Consider the following 22,485-nt stretch of genomic DNA (forward strand, 5'->3'; position numbering starts at 1 on the left):
GAAGGACCTCGTGACTCAGATCTCTTATTTTAAATCTCAACCGGATCCAGCGTAATTAGGGAGGGGGCAGTTGAGGGAAACCGGAGATCTTAGAAATTACTTAAAGCGGTGAGATCAGGATGAAACTGAATGGGAAGAATAAAAACCTGTCTAAGACACGTGACGTGACATAACCGGACCGGATCTGCTCTCTTTGGTGGAGTTGTGGGGGGGCCGTAATTTTGAAAAATGAAGTATTTGTAACTTACGAAAGGGTGACCAGATCTTAATGAAATTTGATATTCAGAAGGATCTTGCGCTTTAAAGCTCTAATTTTAAATTCCGACCAGATCCTGTGACATTGGGGGGAGTTGAAGGGGGAAACCGGAATTCTTGGAAAACGTGAAAATTGGGATATTTTTATCTTATACGTGAATGATACGTGATTGACGGAACCGTACTGGGGGGGAGGGGTTCAGTGCTTTGGCGAGTTTGGTGCTTCTGGACGTGCTAGGACGATGAAAATTGTTAGGCCTGTCAGGGAGCTGCACAAATTGACTTGATAAAGTCGTTTTCCCAGATTCGATCATCAGGGGGGCTAAAGGGAGAGGAAAAATTAGAAAAAATTAGGCATTAATAACATACGAGTGGGTGATCGGATCTTAATGAATTTTGATATTCAGAAGGACATCGTGACTCAGAGCTCTTATTTTAAATCCTGACCGGAATTAAGCCTCTCATTTTCCTGTTAAATCAATCTATTGATTCATAGAATTTTGCTAGAGCTCATACCATATGAGCTCTTAGCTCTTGTTTCATTTTCCCAGGGGTTATCGTATCGACCAAGTGGTCCTAGAATGTTGCAAGAGGGCTCATTCTAATGGAAATGAAAAGTTCTAGTGCCCTTTTTAAGTGACAAAACATTGGAGGGCACCTAGGCCCCCTCCCACGCTCATTTTTTCCAAAGTCAACGGATCAAAATTTTGAGATAGCCATTTTGTTCCACATAGTCGAAAACCATAATAACTGTGTCTTTGGGGATGACTTACTCCTCCACAGTCCCTGGGGGAGGGGCTGCAAGTTACAAACTATGACCAGTGTTTATATACAGTAGTGGTTATTGGGAAGTGTACATACGCTTTCAGGGGGGATTCTTTTGGTTTGGGGGGTTGGTTTGAGGGGAGGGGGCTATGTGGGAGGATCTTTCCTTGGTGGAATATGTCATGGGGTTAGAGAAACTCAATGAAAAGGGCGCAGGATTCTCTAGCATTACTATAAAAAAAAACAATGAAAAAATAAACATGAAAATGGCTTTTCAATTGAAAGTAAGGAGTAGCATTAAAACTTAAAACGAACAGAGATTATTAAGCATATGATGGGTTCTAAAAATACTTTAGCATAAAGAGCGAGGTATTTAGGAGGAGATAAATACATCTCTCTTTATGCTAAAGTATTTCTAGTAATTTCAACTACTTATTCTACGGCCTTTCTGATTCAGGGGTCATTCTTAAAGAATTGGGACAAAACTTAAGTATAAAGAGCGAGGTATTAACGAGGGGACAAACCCCCTCATATACATAATAAAAATATAAGAATATAAAAGTTTGTTACGTAAGTTAATTCTTAAGTTACGTGTATTTTTTACTAATAAAAACGTTCGTTAAAAATTAAAAGTTCTAGTTGCCTTTTTAAGTAACCGAAAAATTGGAGGGCAACTACGCCTCCTTCCCCACCCCTTATTTCTCAAAATCGTCTGATCAAAATTAAGAGAAAGCCATTTAGCTAAAAAAAAAGAATTTAGTATGCAAATTTCATTTTAATAATTTATGTTAAGAGAGCCAAAATCAAACATGCATTAATTCAAAAACGTTCAGAAATTAAATAAAAAACTAGTTTTTTTAACTGAAAGTAAGGAGCGACATTAAAACTAATGTGCCCTTTTTAAGTGGCCAAAAAATTGGAGGGTACCTAGCCCCCCTCCCACGCTCATTTTTTACCTAAGTCAACGGATCAAAATTTTGAGATAACCATTTTGATCAGAATAGTCGAGAACCATAATAACTATGTCTTTGGGATGACTTACTCCCCCACAGTCCCCGGGGGAGGGGCCGCAAGTTACAAACTTTGACCAGTGTTTACATACAGTAATGGTTATTGGGAAGTGTACAGATGTTTTTCAGGAGGATTATTTTGGTTTGGGGGAGGGGTTCAGGCGAGGGGTTCAGGGGAGGGGGTTATGTGGGAGGATCTTTCCTTGAAGGAATATGTCATGGAGGAAGAGAAACTCAATGAAGGGCGCGCAGGATTTTCTACTATTATTAAAAAAAACACAATGAAAAAATAAATATGAAAAAGTTTTTTCAACTGAAAGTAAGGAGCAGCATTAAAATTTAAAACGAACAGAGATTATTGCGCAAATGAGGGGCACATCTCCTCCTAAATACCTCGCTCTTTACGCTAATGTATTTTTAGTAATTTCAAATATTTATTCTACGGCCTTTCTGATTCAGGGGTCATCAAAACTGTAGTAAGGAGCGACCCGGCTCAATAGTAACCGAAAGTCTAAAAAATTGAATTTTGGTACCAATAGCTACATCAAAAGAATCGCATTTTAATGCTGATTCATCAAGTTTAGTATTACCCATCAAAAGTTACGAGCCTGAGAAAATTTGCGTTATTTTAGAAAATAGGGGGAAACACCCCCTAAAAGTCGTAGAATCTTAGAGAAAATCACACCATCAGATTCAGCGTATCAGAGAACCCTACTGTAGAAGTTTCAAGCTCCTATCTACAAAAATGTTGAATTTTATATTTTTTGCCGGAAGGCAGATCACGGATGCGCTTTTTTTTTTTTTTCAGGGGTCATCGTATCGACCCAGTTGTCCTAGAATGTTGCAAGAGGGCTCATTCTAACGGAAATGAAAAGCTCTAGTTCCCTTTTTAAGTGACCAAAAAAATTGGAGGGCACCTAGGCCCCCTCCCACGCTAATTATTTTCCCAAAGTCAACGGATCAAAATTCTGAGACAGCCATTTTATTCAGCGTAGTTGAAAAACCTTATAACTATGTCTTACTCGACTTACTCCCCCACAGTCCCCGTGGGAGGGGTTACAAGTTCAAAACTTTGACCAGTTCTTACATATAGTAATGGTTATTGGGAAGGGTACGGGCGTTTTCAGGAGGATTTTTTGGTTGGAGGCAGGGGTTGAGAAGAGGGGGATATGCTGGGGGAAATTTCTATCGAGGAATTTGTCATGGGGGAAGAAATTTTCCATAAAGGGAGCGCAGGATTTACTAGCATTACTTAAAAAAAAAACAATGAAAAAGTTTTTTCAGCTGGGAGTAAGCAGCAGCATTAAAACTTAAAACGAACTCAAATTATTACCCATATGAGGGGCTCACCTCCTCCTAATACCTCGCTCTTTACGCTAAAGTATTTTTAGTAATTTCAACTATTTATTCGGCGGCTTTTGTGATTCAGGGGCCATTCTTAATGAATCGGGACAAAATTTAAGCTTTAGTGTAAAGAGCGAGGTACTGACGAGGGGGCAAACCCCCTCATATATGTAATAAAAACATAAGAATACAAAAGTTCTTTACGTAAGCTAATTTATAAGTTATGTATATCTTTTACTTATAAAAAGATTCGTAAAAAATTAAAAGTTCTAGTTGCCTTTTTAATTAACCGAAAATCAGAGGGCAACTAGGCTTCCTCCCCCGCTCTTTTTTTCTCAAAATCATTCGATCAAAATTATGAGAAAGCCATTTAGCCAAAAGAAATAAATATACAAATTTCGTTTTAATTATTCCTCTGCGGAGAGCCAAAATCAAAACATGCATTGACTGAAAAACGTTCAGAAATTAAATAAAAAAAACAAGTTTTTTAAATGAATGTAAGGAGCGGCATTAAAACTTAAAACGAACAGAAAATTACTCCGTATGTGAAAGGGGCTTTTCCTTCTCAGCGCCCCGCTCTTTACGCTAAAGTTTTTTTTACTGTTTTAAAATGTAGAATTAAGAGAAAGAGTCAAACTTTAGCGTAAAGAGCGGGGCGTAGAGAAGGAAAAGCCCCTTTCATATACGGAGTAATTTCTGTTCGTTTTAAGTTTTAATGTCGCTCCTTACTTTCATTTAAAAAACTTTTTTTTTATTTAATTCTTAAAGAGTTGAGACAAAATTTAAGCTTTAGTGTAAAGAGTGAGGTATTAACGAGGGGACAAACCCCTTCATATACATAATAAAAATATAAGAATATAAAGGTTCGTTACGCAAGTTAATTCTTATATTACGTATATTTTTTATTAATTAAAACGTTCTTTAAAAATTAAAAGTTCTAGTTGCCTTTTCAAGTAACCGAAGAATTGGAGGACAACTAGGTCTCCTCCCCCACCCCCTTTTTCTCAAAATCGTGTGATCAAAATTAAGAGATAGCCAAAAAAATTAATAAAATAAAAAAAAGAATTAATATGCAAATTTCATTTTAATAATTTATGTGCGGAGAGCCAAAATCAGACATGCATTAATTCAAATACGTTCTGAAATTAAATAAGTTTTAAGACATTAAAACTTAAAACGAACAGAAATTATTCCGTGTATGAAAGGGGCTGTTCCCTTTTCAACGCCCCGATCTTTACGCTAAAGTTTTTTACTGTTTAATAAAGTAGAATTGACAGAAAGAGTCAAACTTTAGCGTAAAGAGAGGGGCGTTGAGAAGGGAATAGCCCTTTTCATACACGGAGTAAATTTTGTTCGTTTTAAGTTTTAATGTCGCTTCTTACTTTTAGTTAAAAAAAAAATAGTTTTTTATATTTAATTGTACACAGGAAGTAGCCCTTGTTCAGTAAGCAAAGGTTTAGCTGACATTGTTGCGCCAACATCCTTGTTTGTGCAGCCAAGCTTAAATAAGTTTTTCGAGATTAAGGTGACACAATTGTATGAAAGGAAATTAATAAGTTAGTAAATCGCTATAACAAGCATTTTAATCTGAATGGAGTCGGTGGATATCAAAGGTTTATAATAACAATAAAGTTTGTAATAACAATAACTTAACCATAACGTTATAATAATAATAACATTTATAGGATATTTTGCTTTGTCACTTTTCTTTTGTAAAACGTAATTTACATTCTAGTTAGCCCTCGTGCTATAGAATATCCAATAATAAACAGTTTTTAGAAAAGCTGTATTTACACAATAAGAACGGCAAATTTTAGGTCCGACAAATGTCTACTATAAATGGATAAAGTTAAATTTGGCCACTGCCGTTTTTTCTCAATCTACACTATGTTCTTTCATAATGTTCTGCTGGTTTTAATTAATAATTTTTAGAATTTTGTTACGTAACCCTAATGCCTTCCCTACCTCACCTCAATTTTATAATAGCTCGCATCATTGGCGCTATTATGTATAACGCAAAACATAGTCAAACTGGGGCTGTTATTGGGCGAACAAGTACTACTACAACTACTAACAAGACACCGCAAGACCAAGCTGCCTGAGGAAAACACAGCTACGCACGCCCCTCCTCCATCCCAATCTATTCAAAGCCTTCCTCTTTACACCCTCCCTGGAAGTTCCTATTTCCTTTAAATCTTTCTTTACGACATCATTCCACCCCAGACGAGGACGACCGGCTTTCCGTTTAACCCTGGACGGTTGGCTGAAATTACAATCTTCGGCAATCTTTCATCCTTCATCCGTAGAACATGCCCTAGCCATCTCAACGTTTCATTCATATAGCCCTAGAAAGAGGGGGTTGAACCACATTTATCGTGCAGCCTACAGTTTGAAACATGGCCAGTCAGCTGGGTACCCAGAACAATCCGTAGGCAATTTCTCTTGAAAACATCTAGTAAATTTTCTTCCGCTTTTTGGAGTGCCCATGTTTCAAAGCCATATTCGACCAATGTCATCACTGTACCTTCAAGTATTCTAATCCTGGTTTGCAGACTTCTCTTTCTATTCTTCCAAACTTTTTTTTAACTGTGAAAAAACACCCTGAGCCTTGGCTATTCTACTTTCACATCTTCACTGCTCCCACCGTCTTTACTAATAATACTAACAAGGTAAGTTTTCATCTTCATTTATTCCTAGCCCTAGTGACTTACTCTTCTTAACATTAATTTTTAAACCTGTTCTAGCACCCTGAACTTGTAGAACCTCTAAAAGTTCATTCATTATGCTGACATAATATTATAATCTAAGTCCAGGAGAGTTTTTCCTCCCCATGCGATTCCTTGGTCTCCCGTTGCATTTCTTGAACTTCTTAAGGCTAAAAATGATCCGTATAAAATGGGATTGAACGAAACCCTGCTTAACTCCTGATTTAATAGACAACCTGCGGCTAACCTCATTTCCTACCTTAACCGCAGCAGTGTTATTCTCTTACATCGCATTAATCACTTTAATGTATTTGTCTGGTATACCATACAAGGATAAGACCTTTACTAAAGCTCTTCTATCAACAGATTCCAATGCTTGCTCATAAACTATAATACTGAGGACCAAGGGTTTCTACAATTAGGGCACCTCTCAATTATTAACCTAATAGTGCAAGTTTGGTTGACACACCCTCTACATTTTCTAAAACCACACTGTTCTTCTCTTTAAACTCTGTCCACAGTATCTCTCAGTCTGAAAAGTATCATATTACTAAGTGATTTCCTACCTATAGAGACTAGACTAAGGCCTCGGTAATTACGATACTCACTCTTATCACCTTTCTTATACAATGGTTTAATTAAGGTTTTTCTAAAATCGTTGGGTGCTTCGCCTTTTCAAAAATCGTATTCATAATCTTTAGTAACTTATTTATAAACTCAGAACCACCTTATTTAAGAAACTCATTTACCACACCATCAGCATCTGGAGCCTCATTATTTTTTAATCCTTTTAGTACTGTCGCTAATTCTTCCTCACAAAACATGTGTCCAAAGCAGGGACTGTTTACCTTATAGATTTTGCAAGAGATCTTGTCCAGAATTTCCTTTGCAATCTACTTTCAAGGGAAAGTCATTTTCAACGTATAAAGCAACGGGAAACGCTTTCTCTCTTTTCTAAGTTATGGTCTCAGCTTAATGGTTTTCCGTACGTCAAAGACACGCCTTATCACTTTTTACTGTTTAGTTGGCAATAAAAGGACTTATTCTTGCATGCCTTTATACGCGTTATGTTTCCTTGGGGGAGACATGGTTTCTGAAAATTGTATTTTTTTTTATAGCCATATATTCTGTTTATTTATATTGCACACAGGTTTTGAGCTTCACATACATATTTGTTCTCCCCAAGTCCGGTGGAACGATTGCCCGTAAACTTTCTCATGTGGAAGCCTGTCTAAATCTTGTACATTAATTGAACCTTGCCCCCCTTTTAGAAAACCTATACTTAACTTCAAATGACTAAGACCATAAATAATAAGTAAATTTTAAATGAGAGTAATTTAAGTGGTAATTTTGCCTGTTGATAAATGAATGCTAAATATATAAAATATGCTTGTTTTTAATTCTGTATTTATGTTTGTAAGTGTTGAAGAAGCGGCTTATTCTTTTTCTTGTTGGTTGAGTATAAGAGTGCTTCATCACATCTATATATGCTTTAATTTTTCCTGTTAGAAAGACACGGCGCAGGGAAAATATTTTTTGTTAGAAATATATCCCCTAATTTTTTGTATTCCTTATTTCTAATGCAATTTTTGTCTTCCCTAGGACAGAAAATCAATATTGTCCCTGAGCATTCCCTTGTGTGTGCCCATCTACGCATTGTTCTTTAGGATTTATTTCTAAATCAGCTTTTTTTTTATGCTATATCAACAATTTGCTTCAGGTCCAGATCACACGGCTATTACAATTACTGAGCGATCGTTGCAGTACCAAGGCGTATGAGATCAATATAGCTGCGCGCACTCCTTCTCCACCCCACTATGCTCAGACCCCCACTCTTCAATTCCTGCCACTAAGTTCCTGCTTTCTTTAGATATTTCCTTGTTTCTTTTCCCGTGACAATCGAAGACGTTCTGCATTTCTCTATGCTGGATTTAGCAAAAAGCGGGCTGGTTAAAAAAACATCTCTTTAGATAGAATCAAAATTTTCATCTTATAGAGGTTGGCTTCTTACACAGGGTGGCGTAAACGTTATTGTACCATTTAAATTTAAAATATATTTTCATTTATTAGAGTAATTTCGTGTTTTTATTTAATAGCTTGAGACCGGAATTTATTTGGATTTATTTAATGTGATGTAGCCACTTGACATTATCATGTAAAATAATCAAATAACGTCACTTAATCACACAAGTGTTTGGATTGTCCTCAATGGTACGCTGCAGGTTTTTAGCATCTTCACGCGTATATACTGAACTGCATTGTCGAGGCGCATCAAACAGTTCATGGTAACGAACTGTAAGTAAGGAGCGACCGGGCTCAATAGTAACCGAAATTCTAAAAAACAGAATTTTGATACCAATAGATACATCAAAAGAATCGGATTTTTATGCTGACTTTGAATATATAAGTTTCATCAAGTTTTGTCCTACTCATCAAAAGTTACAACCCCGAGAAAATTTGCCTTATTTTCGAAAAAAGGGTGAAATCAAAAGTTTCGAGGTAACGAACTGTAATAAGGAGCGACCCGGCTCAATAGTAACCGAAATTCTAAAAAATGGAATGTTGATACCAATAGTTGCATCAAAAGAATCACATTTTTACGCTGATTCTAAATATATAAGTTTTATCAACTTTAGTTTTACTTCTCAAAAGTTACAAGTCTGAGAAAATTTGTCTTTCAAACAGTTCGTGGTAACGAACTGTAGTAAGGAGCGACCCGGCTCAATAGTAACCAAAACTCTAAAAAATGGAATTTTGATACCAATAGCTACATGAAAAGAATCGCATTTTAATGCTGGTTTTAAATATTTAAGTTTCATCAAGTTCAGTCTTACTCATCAAAAGTTACGAGCCTGAGAAAATTTGCGTTATTTTAGAAAATAGGGGGAAACGCTCCCTAAAAGTCATAGAATCTTAACGAAAATCACACCATCAGATTCAGCGTATCAGAGAACCCTACTGTAGAAGTTTCGAGCTCCTATCTACAAAAATGTGGAATTTTGCATTTTTTGCCAAAAGGCAGATTACGGATGCGTGTTTATTTATTTTTTTTTTTCCCAGGGTGATCGTATCGACCCAGTTGTCCTAGAATGTTGCAAGAGGGCTCATTCTAACGGAAATGAAAAGTTCTAGTGCCCTTTTTAAGCGACCAAAAAAATTGGAGGGCACCTAGGCCCCCTCCCACGCTAATTATTTTCCCAAAGTCAACGGATCAAAATTCTGAGATAGCCATTTTATTCAGCGTAGTCGAAAAACCTTATAACTATGTCTTTGGGGACGACTTACTCTCCCACAGTCCCCGTGGGAGGGGCAACAAGTTACAAACTTTGCCCAGTGCTTACATATAGTAATGGTTATTAGGAAGTATACAGGCGTTTTCAGGAGGATTTTTTTGGTTTTGGGGAGGGGTTGAGAAGAGGGGGATATGCTGGGGGAACTTTCCTTCGAGAATTTGTAATGGGAGAAGAAAATTTCCATGAATGGAGAGCAGGATTTACTAGCATTATTTAAAAAAAAAACAATTAAAAAATAAAAGTGAAAAAGCTTTTTCAGCTGGAAGTAAGGAACAGCAATAAAACTTGAAACAAACAGAAATTATTACCCATATGAGGGGCTCACCTCCTTCTAATACCTTGCTCTTTACGCTAAAGTATTTTCAGTAATTTCAACTACTTATTCTACGGCTTTTGTGATTCAGGGGGTCATTCTTAATGAATTGGGATAAAATTTAAGCTTTAGTGTAAAGAGCGAGGTACTGACAATGGGGCGAATCCCCTCATATATGTAATAAAAACATGAGAATACATAAGTTCTTTGCGTAAGCTAATTTATAAGTTACGTAAATCTTTTACCAATAAAAAGATTCGTAAAAAATTAAAAGTTCTAGTTGCCTTTTTAGTTAACCAAAAAATCGGGGGGCAACTAGGCTTCGTCCCCCGCTCTTTTTTTCTCAAAATCATTCGATCAAAATTATGAGAAAGCCATTGAGCCAAAAAAAAAAAATGCAAATTTTGTTTTGATTATTCCTCTGCGGAGAGCCAAAATCAAAGCATGCATTGATTCAAAAACGTTCAGAAATTAAATAAAAAAAAAAAACAAGTTTTTTTAACTGAAAGTAAGGAGCGACATTAAAACTTGAAACGCACAGAAATTACTTCGTATATGAAAGAGGCTGCTTCCTCATCAACGCCTCGCTCTTTACGCTAAAGTTTTTTACTGTTTTAAAAGAAGAATTGAGAGAAAGAGTCAAACTTTAGCGTAAAGAGCGGGGCGTTGATGAGGAAGCAGCCTCTTTCATATACGAAGTAATTTCTGTGCGTTTTAAGTTTTAATGTCGCTCCTTACTTCCAGTTAAAAAAAACTTGTTTTTTTATTTATTTTTTAAAAAATACGGGGAAACACACATAAAAGTCAGCGAATCTTAACGAAAATCACACCATCCGATTCAGCGTATCAGAGAACCCTACTGTACAAGTTTCAAGCTCTTATCTACAAAAATGTAGAATTTGGTATTTTTTCCCAGAAGACAGATAAGATAATGTTTATTTTCAAAAGACTATCACAAGCTCTATAGAGCCGAATTCGCTTTATATGTCAGTAAAAGTTAAGAAAAAAAAATCAAATCAGTACATTATGTCAAACACTTGAATTAAAAAGAAATTAAAATGGCAAAATCATCAAAGATAAAGGGCAAATCAGTAAACTTGATAATTAAATTACAAAAACAGAGGTTATGAGCCTGAGAAATGTTTTCTGATTTTCGAATTTAAGGGGGAAACACCCCCTAAAATTCAAGTGATCTGAATGAAGATCACATCATCAGACTCAATGTATCTGATAACCCTACTGTATAGGTTTCAAGCTCCTATCTGCAAAAATGTGGAGTTTTGTATTTTTTTGCCAGAAGAAAGATCACAGGTTCGTGTTTATTTGTTATTGTTGTTTTTTTTTATCCCAGGGATTATTGCGTCGAACCAGTGGTCGACACATGGAAGAGGACTCATTCGAACGGAACTTAAAAGTTTTAATGCTCTTTTTAAGTGACCAAAAAAATCGAAGGACAACTAGGCCTTCTCCCCCGCCACTTTTTCCCAAAATCAGATCAAAATTTTAAAATATCAATTTTAATCATCATAGTTGAGTGGCCGAATAACTATGCCTTTGGGTGTAACATGATCCCTCCCTCATAGCCCCAGGGGAAAGGTCTTTAAGTTATAAACTTTGCCCATTGTTTACGCAAAGTAATTTTTATTGGGATGCATGAATAAATTTTCGGGTGGGGGGCACAAGTTATCTGCTGGGGGTTTTATCACGAGGGAGTTTCCATGGGAAGGGAAAAAATTATTTCTATAAGCCTTGCTTTCTCTTTTCTGTCTCAATTTTAAGCGCGGAGTGGTTTAGAGTAACTGTCCGGGGTAATTTTTCATCTAGATTGATTTGTCTAGAGGGTATTTCCATGGTAAGGGGGTTTCTCCGTGGAGGAGGGGTCAGATTTCTTGGCATTATTTAAAAAACGATCAGAAATTAAATAATGAAAACAAGTTTTTTCAACTGAGAGTAAGGAGCAACATTAAAACTTTAAAAGAACAGAAATTATTACGTATATGAAGGGGGTTGCTCCCTCCTCAACGCCTCGGTCTTAACGTTAAAGTTTGAATGTTGTCCCAATTCTTTAAGAATGACTCCTGAAATACAAAGGCCTTTTAAGAACTTAGAACGTTTTTTAGAACTTTTCAAGTTCTAAAAAACTTTAGTGTAAAGAGCGAGGTGTCGAGGAGTGGTGACTCCCTTTATATATGTAATTATTCCTGTTTGTTTTAAGTTTTAATGCTGCTCCTTACATTTAGTTGATAAAACTTGTTTTTTTTTTATTTAATCATGAACAAAATGATATCCTTGTTGAATACACTTCACCAAGTCAATTATTGCAGGTTTAGTAGGTGGAAGCCTGCTATGCCTGGGATCCAATAATTTAGTGTTCATTAAAAAAAAATAGTTGATTTTATTAATATAAAAATTAAACTAGTTTAGTGAAAACCAATATTTCAAACAGTTCGTGGTAACGAACTGTAGTAAGGAGCGACACGATTTTGAAGACTGATATTAATCACGACTGATTTTAAATATATAAGTTTCATCAAGTTTCGTCTCACCCATCAAAAGTTATGAGCTTGAGAAAATTTGCGTTATTTTAGAAAATAGGGGGAAAAACCCCCTAAAAGTCATAGAATCTTAACGAAAATCACACCATCAGATTCAGCGTATCAGGGAACTCTACTGTAGAAGTTTCAAGCTCCTATCTACAAAAATGTGGAATTTATATTTTTTTTGCCAGAAGGCAGATCACGGATGCGTGTTTATTAGTTTTTTTTTCGAGTACACTTCCCAATAAGCATTACTATATGTAAGCACTGGTCAAAGTCTTGAACTTGTAACCCCTCCCACGGGGACTGTGGGGGAGTAAGTCGTCCCCAAAGACATAGTTATAAGGTTTTTCGACTATGCTGAATAAAATGGCTATCTCAGAATTTTGATCCGTTGACTTTAGGAAAATAATTAGCTTGGGAGGGGGCCTAGGTGCCCTCCAATTTTTTTGGTCCCTTAAAAAGGGGACTAGAACTTTCCATTTCCGTTAGAATGAGCCCTCTCGGTCATTCGAGTTTTTTACTGTTTTAAAACGCAGAGTTGAGAGAAAGAGTCAAACTTTAGCGTAAAGAGCGGGGGGTTGAGAAGGAAAAGCCCCTTTCATATACGGAGTAATTTCTGTTCGTTTTAAGTTTTAATGTCGCTCCTTACTTTCATTTAAAAAAACTTGTTTTTTTTATTTAATCATCTAAAAATGGTAAAGTGACTTTGTGCCACCCTGTAAGTAGTATTATGCAATACTTGACTTCGAAAGTTGTCTTATTAATCGGCTTAATTCTTGGGGTTTAGCTTTTCTTTGCGAGTCGCATGGATTTGAGCTCTAGATGATTTGGGCTGGGATGGTATTGACGCTAAGCCTAGTTTTACGTCATCCGTAAAAATAGTTAGGAGGTTGAAAAGTGAGAAAATAGCATAAATAAGGAGGTATTAAAATAAGAAATAACATAAATAAGAAATTAAGTAATAAAAATAAGTAAATTTTTGCCTAGATTAATAAATAAGTGTGTGAACAAGTAAAATAAACAAGAAGGTAAGATGAGTTAATTAAATAAGAAAACTAAGTAGGGAAAATAAAATAAGGACATAAGATAAGTTTAATAGCAAAAAAAAATAAATAGACACAAAGTAAAAATAATAATGGCAGTACGCTATTTTAACTTTCTTATCATAAAAAAAAAAACAAGGCTTAGAACGTGTTTTATATATAGATGCATAAATTTTATCTATATATAAGTGTGTCATTATAAGATAACAAAATAAAAAATTAAAAAGACACAAAGTAATAATCATAATGACAGTAGGTTATTAAAACTCCTGTATCATAAAAAAAAAACAAGGCTTTGGATGTGTTTTATATATCAAACAGTTCGTGGTAACGAACTGTAGTAGGCCTAAGGAGCGACCCGGCTCAATAGTAAACGAAACTCTAAAAAACGGAATTTCGATGCTAAAAGATATATCAAAAGAATCGGATTTTTATGCTGATTTCAAATATATAAGTTTCATCAAGTTTAGTTATTGTCATCAAAAGTTACGAGCCTGAGAAAATTTGTCTTATTTTGGAAAATAGGGGGTAACACCCCCTAAAAGTCATAGGATCTTAACGAAAATTACACCATCGCATTCAGCGTATCAGAGAACCCAAGGTCCAATCTACAAAAATGTGTAATTTCGTATTTTTTGCCAGAAGACAAATCACGGGTGCGTGTCTATTTGTTTTTTTTTTTTTTTTTTTTTTTTTTTTTTTTTTCCCAGGGGTCATCGTATCGACCAAGTGGTCCTAGAGTGTTGCAAGAGGGCTCATTCTAACGGAAATGAAAAGTTCTAGTGCCCTTTTTAATTGACCAAAAAAATTGGAGGGCACCTAGGCCCCCTCCCACGCTTATTTTTTTCCCAAAGTCAACGGTTCAAAATTTTGAGATAGCCATTTTGTTCCGCATAGTCGAAAACCATAATAACTATGTCTTTGGGGATGACTTACCCCCCCCCCCCCCCACAGTCCCTGGGGGAGGGGCTGCAAGTTACAAACTTTGACCAATGTTTACATACAGTAATGGTTACTGGGAAGTGTACCGACGTTATCAGGGGGATTTTTTTTCGTTTGGGTGTGGGGTTCAGGGGAGGGGGCTATATGGGAGGATCTTTTCTTGGAGGAATATTTCATGGGGGAAGAGAAATTCAATGAAAAGGGCGCAGGACTTTCTAGCATTACTATAAAAAAAAAAAACAATGAAAATATAAACATGAAAAAGTTTTTTCAATTGAAAGTAAGGAGAAGCACTAAAACTTAAAAAGGAACAGAGATTATTACGCATATGAGGGGTTCTAAAAATACTTTAGCATAAAGAGCGAGGTATTTAGGAGGAGATAAACACTTCACTCTTTATGCTAATTTTTTTTAAAATAATTTCAACTATTTATTCTACGGCCTTTCTGATTCAGGGGTCATTCTTAAAGAATTGGGATAAAACAAGATTTAGTGTGAAGAGCGAGGTATTAACGAGGGGACCAACCCCCTCATATATATAATCAAAAATATAAGAATATAAAAGTTTGTTACGTAAGTTAATTCTTAAGTTACGTATTTTTTTTTACTAATAAAAACGTTCGTTAAAAATAAAAGATCTAGTTGCCTTTTTAAGTAACCGAAAAATTGGAGGGCAACAAGACCTCCTTCCCCACCCCTTATTTCTCAAAATCGTCTGATCAAAACTAAGAGAAAGCCATTTAGCCAAAAAAAGAATTAATATGCAAATTTCATTTTAATAATTTATGTACGGAGAGCCAAAATCAGTCATGCATTAATTAAAAAACTTTCATAAATTAAATAAAAAAAACAAGTTTTTTTAAATGAAAGTAAGGAGCGACATTAAAACTTAAAACGAACAGAAATTACTCCGTATATGAAAGGGGCTTTTCCTCCTCGACACCTCGCTCCTTGCGCTAAATTTTGATTTTTTCTCGCAACTCTACTTTTTAAAATAATAAAAAACTTTCGTGTAAGGAGCGGGGTGTCGAGGAGGAAAAGCCCCTTTCATATACGGAGTAATTTCTGTTCGTTTTAAGTTTTAATGTCGCTCCTTACTTTCATTTAAAAAAACTTGTTTTTTTTTATTTAATAGATACATAAATTGTATCTATGTATTATTGTACCGTTATATAGATAACAAAATAAGAAAATTAAATAGACAAAAATTAAAAATAATAGTCATAATAAGCTATTAAAGCTCCTGTATCATAAAAAAACAAGGCTTTGGATGTGTTTTATATATAGATACATAAATTGTATCTATGTATAATGGTACCATTATATAGATAACAAAATGAGAAAATGAAATAGACAAAAAATAAAAATAATAGTCACAATAAGCTATTACAACTCCGTTATCATAAAAAAACAAGGCTTAGTATGTGTTTTATGTATAGGTACATAAATTGTATCTATATATAATTGTATGATTATATAGATAACACGATAAAAAAAAATACACAAAGTAATAATAATAATAACCTTATGTTATTAAACTTCTTTATCATAAAAAACAAGGCTTAGGATGTTTTTTATTCTTATTGATATATAATCATACAATTATATATAAATACATAAATTGTATCTATATATAATTGTATGATTATATAGATAACAAGATAAAAAAAAATTAAATATACACAAAGTAATAATAATAATGACATTATGTTATTAAACTTCTTTATCATAAAAAAAAACAAGGCTTAGGATGTTTTTTATACTTATTGATATATAATCATACAATTATGTATAGATACATAGGTTGTATCTATATATATTTGTATGATGATATAGATAACAAGATAAAAAAATTAAATTTACACAAAGTAATAATAATAATGACATTATGTTTTTAAACTTCTTTATCAAACAGTTCGTGGTAACGAACTGTAGTAAGGAGTGACCCGGCTCAATAGTAACCAGAACTCTAAAAATTGGAATTTTGATATCAGTAGCTACATCAAAAGAATCGAATTTTAATTCTGATTCCAAATATATAAGTTTCATCAAGTTTAGTCTCACCCATCAAAAGTTACGAGCCTGAGAAAATTTGCCTTATTTTAGAAAATAGGGAGAAACACCCCCTAAAAGTCATAGAATCTTAACGAAAATTACACCATCTGATTCAGCGTATCAGAGAACCCTATTGTAGAAGCTTCAAGCTCTTATCTACAAAAATGTGGAATTTTTTATTTTTTGCCAGAAGGCAGATCACGTATCCGTCTTTATTTGTTTGTTTGTTGTTTTTTTTTGTTTTTTTTTTGTTTTTTTCAGGGGTGATCGTATCGACCCACTTGTCCTAGAATGTTGTGAGAGGGCTCATTCTAAAGGAAATGAAAAACTCCTTTACCATAAAAAAAGGCTTAGGATATATATATATATATATATATATATATATATATATATATATATATATATATATATATATATATATATATATATATATATATATATATATATATATATATATATATATATATATATATATATATATATCTATATATAATTGTATCATTATATAGATAACACAATAAAAAAAATTAAATAGAAACAATAAAAAAATTAAATTGACACAAAGTAATAATAACAAAGACTAAGTTTTTCAAACTCCCTAATCATAAAAAAAAACAAGGCATAGGATGTGTTTTATGTTTAGATACATAGATTCTTTCGTTATATAGATTACAAACTAGATAAATTAAATAGACACAAAATAATAATAACAAAGACTAAGTTTTTCAAACTCCTTAATCATAAAAAAAAACAAGGCATAGGACGTGTTTTATGCTTAGATACATGGATTCTTTCGTTGTATAGATTACAAACTAAATGAATTAATTAGACACAAAGTAATAATAACAAAGACTAAGTTTGTCAAACTCCTTAATCATAAAAAAAACAAGGCATAGGACGTGTTTTATGTTTAGATACATAGATTCTTTCGCTATATAGATTACAAACTAAATAAATTAAATACACACAAAGTAATGACAGAAAACAGTTTTCCTTTTCTCCTTCTGTCTTTTTTTTATTATTTTTTTTTTATGTGTTTTTGCTGTTGCATTGGTGATTTCTCTTTTCATAATATAAATTAGAATCCTACTACATTATGTAATTTGGAAAGTTCTAGTTTCAGAAGTAGTTATTTAATATTTAAACTTGAGAAATGTCATTCGTTACGCCATTGAATTATTTAGTTTAAGAACTATATATAATGCAAGGAGTAAAAACCATATTTGTAATCCAATTTGACGCTCAAGTACCAAAGGTACTTGAGTCCTGCATAACCTTGAAACTTTTCTATCTCACATTCCTTCCATGTCAAGATGATTCCCCCAGTTTATGGAAGCGGAAAAACTGACTGATCTTTTGAGCACTTACTAACTAGAATTCGAGTAAAGTATTTTTTGTACTTCCTAATTTTAAAGTAAGTGGGATGTTTTTTAGTTTTTCCACTGATTTCGAAAATCTTTTGCAGTTTGAGATTATACACTCAAGTAATTTATTCCATTTCTTTCAACATTGTTAACAAGCGAGTCTTATAAAAAAAATCCTTAATTATTTTAACGAACAAGGTTAATTATTTTACTTTAAATTGCTTGTTAGCTAATACCTTAGCCGATGCCATCTTGAAAATGAAAAAAAATCTTTCGATTCAAGCCATATTTTCAGAGAGAATTTTTGTTTTATGCTTGGGAAAACTGAGAGCTTGGCAAGACCAAAAACTGGCTGATGTTTAGAGTACTTACTAAATAGAGCTGGGATCTATTATTTTTCATTACTTTAAATTTAAAGCAAGTAAATCTTTTATCACTTTTTTTTCATCTCGAGAATTTCTACTAATTTGAGGCTATGATTTTTGTTAAAGTAATTTATCCAAAATATTTTTGAATGGTTATTAGATGAAACTTTGCAAAAAAATATATTCATAATATGACTAATAACTTTAATCGTACGGAACAAGACTAATAACTTTAATTTAAACTGCCTGTTAGCTAATACCTTAGCTAATACCTTCTTGAAATATGAACAAAGTTCTGAAGGGTTAAATCCATGAGTTTCAGAGGAAATTTTTATTACACATTTTGGAAGGAACTGATTCATGACAGGAGTGACTAAATCTTGTTTATTTGTGAAAATGCATGGATTTTTGTTGTCTCATAATATTAATAAACATTAAAAAATCAGTTTTCAAGCGAAAACCGTTGTCCTACGTTCGTGAAAATTTTAATTTCGATAGTGATAATTACGAATATTTGATTTTAAAAAGATAATTGTATATGCTATCTTATTACATAATACTATAATAATAATAATAATAGTAAAAACTTATTTTTAACCCACTAAAATACAAGACAAGTAGAGTAAATAAATGATAATGAAAGAAAAGTAACACAACTATACGAGAGATAAAACATATATAACACAACCATAACTCAACTAACGAAAGATCGTAGGTAAGATTTTTCGTATCGTATAAGGTAAGTAAAATTTATCTTATTAATGAAAACATTAACCAATTCAAATCAGTTTTAACAAAAATACTAGTTTTGAGCTCCTAAAATCTTTAAGGCCAACAGCAGTAATGGTATTATATCTTGATGGAAAGATGATAGTAAGTAAAGCTCGATTTGTTTCAATACAAAAATGAATGCTCTTGTAAATTTTGTTTAATAATACATTTTCTTTATTTATTTAGCCTGAGGGTAAACTGCCGCCCAACAATACTTTATCAGAAATATTTGGTAAGCTACCAGAGTTAAAGAAGTACATGAAAAAAGTAATGCCATTTGTTCAAGCTGTCAAAGAAAGTGTGGATAAGAAAGGACTCGAAGCTTTGAAGCAAAATGTTGACCTGGATGAAGAATCTGTTTTGAAGGAGATTATTCCATATTTGAAAAACACTCTTGAGGTATGCTATTTATTTCCTTAACATTATAACGTTTGTTCAACACACTCTTGGGGTATGCTGTTTATATTCGTAACATTATAACGTTTGTTCAACACAATCTTGAGGCATGCTATTTATTTCCGTAACGTTATAACGTTTGTTCAACACAATCTGGAGGTATGCTATTTATTTCCGTAACGTTATATCGTTTGTTCAACACACTCTTGAGCTATGCTATTTATTTCCGTAACGTTATAACGTTTGTTCAACACACTCTTGAGGTATGCTATTTATTTCCGTAACATTATAATGTTTGTTCAAGAGTTGGACCACTAATAATAGTTTTACGAATTGAGCCATACCACAAAGTTTTAAGTTTTCTTTGGAAGATTTCTTGGGAAAAGTAATTGTTTGTTTTGTATGTAAGGCTCAGTTATACTTGCTGGATAGGCAGGTTTCTGGGTTTGCGTTTAAAGTTGTTTCTTTGTCTCTAAAAATATTCCTGTGCATCGAATTTATTTTACTTTCTATTTATTGGATTTTTTTGGGACAGAAATGTCAGAGTATTACCTTTCTGAATAAAAACAGGCTCCTCCTACATTGATTGAGCAAACGCACCTCTAAAAATGAGTCAGTAAATTAAAACTCTTAAGGCAACTCTTGTAATAAACTTCCCTGTTTTATGGAAAAACTAATTTCAGATCAAATAAATGATTTTAAACAAGGTACGCTTTCATTTGAATGGCCCAAGCATGGTATCTTTTACTCAATCAATTAGTTACGAAATAAAAAAAAATATCACAATAATTACAACACAGTCACGACAAGAAAATTTGTCAACAAGGACAAAAGTTGCGAGCACATTGGCCATTACGCACGAGTTACGAATTTTTTAGAGTCAAAACAAAAATTGGCTCAAAGCTTCGAGGATAACGATGTGACCTAGAGTATACCGCTCTCAGTTTTGGAGCTGTCACAGCCGCTTCTCTGGGGATTCAGGATCTAAGAAGGACAAAGGGAGGCGGGAGGAAGCTCTTTTAGATGGTATGGAGGAGGAAGGCTGAGAAAACTTTCAGGCATTGTTACTATGGACGGAAAGGGGATCGAGTTCGAATGCTTTTAGATAAAAAGAGTTAAGCTGTTAAGTTTTACTCCTCTCTGGATAAGCTTAACCAAGTGTAAATTAAATTTTAGAGGTATTTTATCGTGCATAATTACATACCAAGCTGTAACAGACTCTAGATGCACAGTAGCTCATTATTCATTTATCAACTCTAACGCTCAGAACAATAAAGACACAATGCACTTTATACCTTGATTTACATTTCGGATTATTAGAATCTATGGCTTTAAAACCTTGTTAATTACGCCATTCCCTGTTGGGCGAGACAAATCGCGCTTTTTGATCAAGCCATGGCTTGCTATAGATATTTTTTTTTTATTAATGAGTAAAATGAAAATCGGAAATGAAATCCAGCTGTCCTGGTTTATCATTATTATCTGTTATTTTTGCTTAGTGATTTTCTTTTACTGTATATGTTTCATCTTGCCTATTTATTCTTAACATTCCTTCCCTCATTGGACTGTATTTATACCATATGAGGATAATGAAAGTAAAGGTTCTCTTTTTAATAATGCTTTTGATTGCTTAAACTGTCGTGGTATCAAGTGCATCAGAATAAAATTAATTTCATCCCGTGCATCCTTCTTAGGTCCATTCATAACTAAAAAAGGCCTTTGCTATGATTTTTCCTTTGGCTGTTTCAAAATTAAACAGTTTTTAGTGCAGTACCACATCTTCTTCAGTGTCCCCATGTTGAACCGTGTAAATGAATAAGCAAAACTAGTTTTTCGCTCCTAAAATCTGAAATCTAAAATGGTTAATTGCCAAAGACTATTATACCGTTCACTTACTTACTTATGTCTCGGACGTCCTCAGAGGCCAGGTTGGGGTCATCTTCTTCACACGTTCATGGATTAGCATCCTACATGATGTTTTGTCGTCAGGTTGTTTGAGGAGACATAGGAGGTCTCTTCCGACGATGTCTTGTCATCTCTTCCTAGGTCTTCCATGGGGACGGATAGCGTGGACCCTTTCTTCAAATGTAACTATTGGCAGGCTTGGCTTTTCCAATCGTTGTATGTGACCCTGCCACCTGAGGTGCTGTAATTACTCTTTCTTGACAATTGAGATTTCCCGCTTCAAATGCCTTTGAAGGTATTTGTTGCCTTTGAAGATAATTCGTCGGAAAAATTATAGTCTGATGATAGTGGGCTCCCTAGGCACGCAACCTTGGTTACTGGTTCGACTTTTTTCCGCTTACTACGACATGAAGAGGGACGTGTTTGGGATTTTCGTGGATCGCTCAAATTTTGTCTTCTTTGGGTTTATTCGTATGCCGAAGCTATTTGATGCAGATTTAAGTTCGGAGACTTGGGCCTGTAGACTGGACTCGGTTTCTGAGTTTGAAAAGTTGTCTTTTCTTGTCTAAGGTGCTAGTGGCGGCAGTGGATTTTTTTGTGGAGAGCTCAGTATTTTATATTCTTTATTTGGATTATTATTTTCTTTACCATCTGTTGTATTTCCTTATACATATCCTTTTTTTCCCGGTCCTCCTTGCTGCAAACTGGTCGTTTTTTGTCCCATAGATCGAAGATTGCCCCCCTCGTCAATACCTCGCTCTTTACGCTAAAGTTCAAATTTTGTTTCAATTCTTTAAAAATGACCACTTAATCACAAATTTTTGATTAGGATAAATAGCTCTTGTGAAAGTACTAAAAAAAACTTTAGTGTAAAGAGTGATGTATTGATGAGAGGGCGAATCCCTTCATATACGTAATAATTTCTGTTCTTATTAAGTTTTAATGTTGCTCCTTTCTTTCAGTTGAAAAAAAATGTTTTTTTTTATTGGATTTCTAATGGTTTTTTTAAATAATGCTGGGAAATATTGTGCCCCCTTCATGGAAAATTCCCTTCTCCCTTTAAAAATTCCTCCATGGAAAGATCATCCCACGAAACCTTCTCCTCCTGACCTCCCACAAAAAAATTCTCCCTGAAAATGTCTGTATACTTCCCAATAACCAATACTATGTGTAAACAATGGCCTGAGTTCACAACTTGCAGCCCTTCCCCGAGGGACTGTGGGGGATTAAGTCATCCTTAAAGACTAGTTTTTAGATTTTTAGACTATGTTGAACAAAATGGCTATCTCTAAATTTTAATCAGGTGACCATGGGAAAAAAAAATGAGCGTAGGTGGAGGCCTAATTGCCCTCCAATTTATTGTCCACTTAAAAAGGGCACTAGAACTTATAATTTTTGTTCGAATGAGCGCTCTCGCGA

At 34.1% G+C, this 22,485-nt stretch overlaps 1 protein-coding gene across 4 annotated transcripts in view; it reads left to right on the forward strand.

The window, feature by feature from the left end:
- The window catches only part of LOC136035803 (leucine--tRNA ligase, cytoplasmic-like), a 217,657-nt gene that overhangs the window by 166,901 nt on the left and 28,271 nt on the right, over positions 1-22,485 (forward strand). For all 4 annotated transcript variants that reach the window (XM_065717779.1, XM_065717775.1, XM_065717786.1 and 1 more), the window contains exon 17: positions 18,952-19,164. In XM_065717779.1, the coding sequence (XP_065573851.1) occupies positions 18,952-19,164 (213 nt within the window). The remainder of the gene's footprint in view (positions 1-18,951; positions 19,165-22,485) is intronic.

The sequence above is a fragment of the Artemia franciscana genome, chromosome 2 (genome assembly GCF_032884065.1).
Source record: "Artemia franciscana chromosome 2, ASM3288406v1, whole genome shotgun sequence".
Classification (NCBI taxonomy): Eukaryota; Metazoa; Arthropoda; class Branchiopoda; order Anostraca; family Artemiidae; genus Artemia; species Artemia franciscana.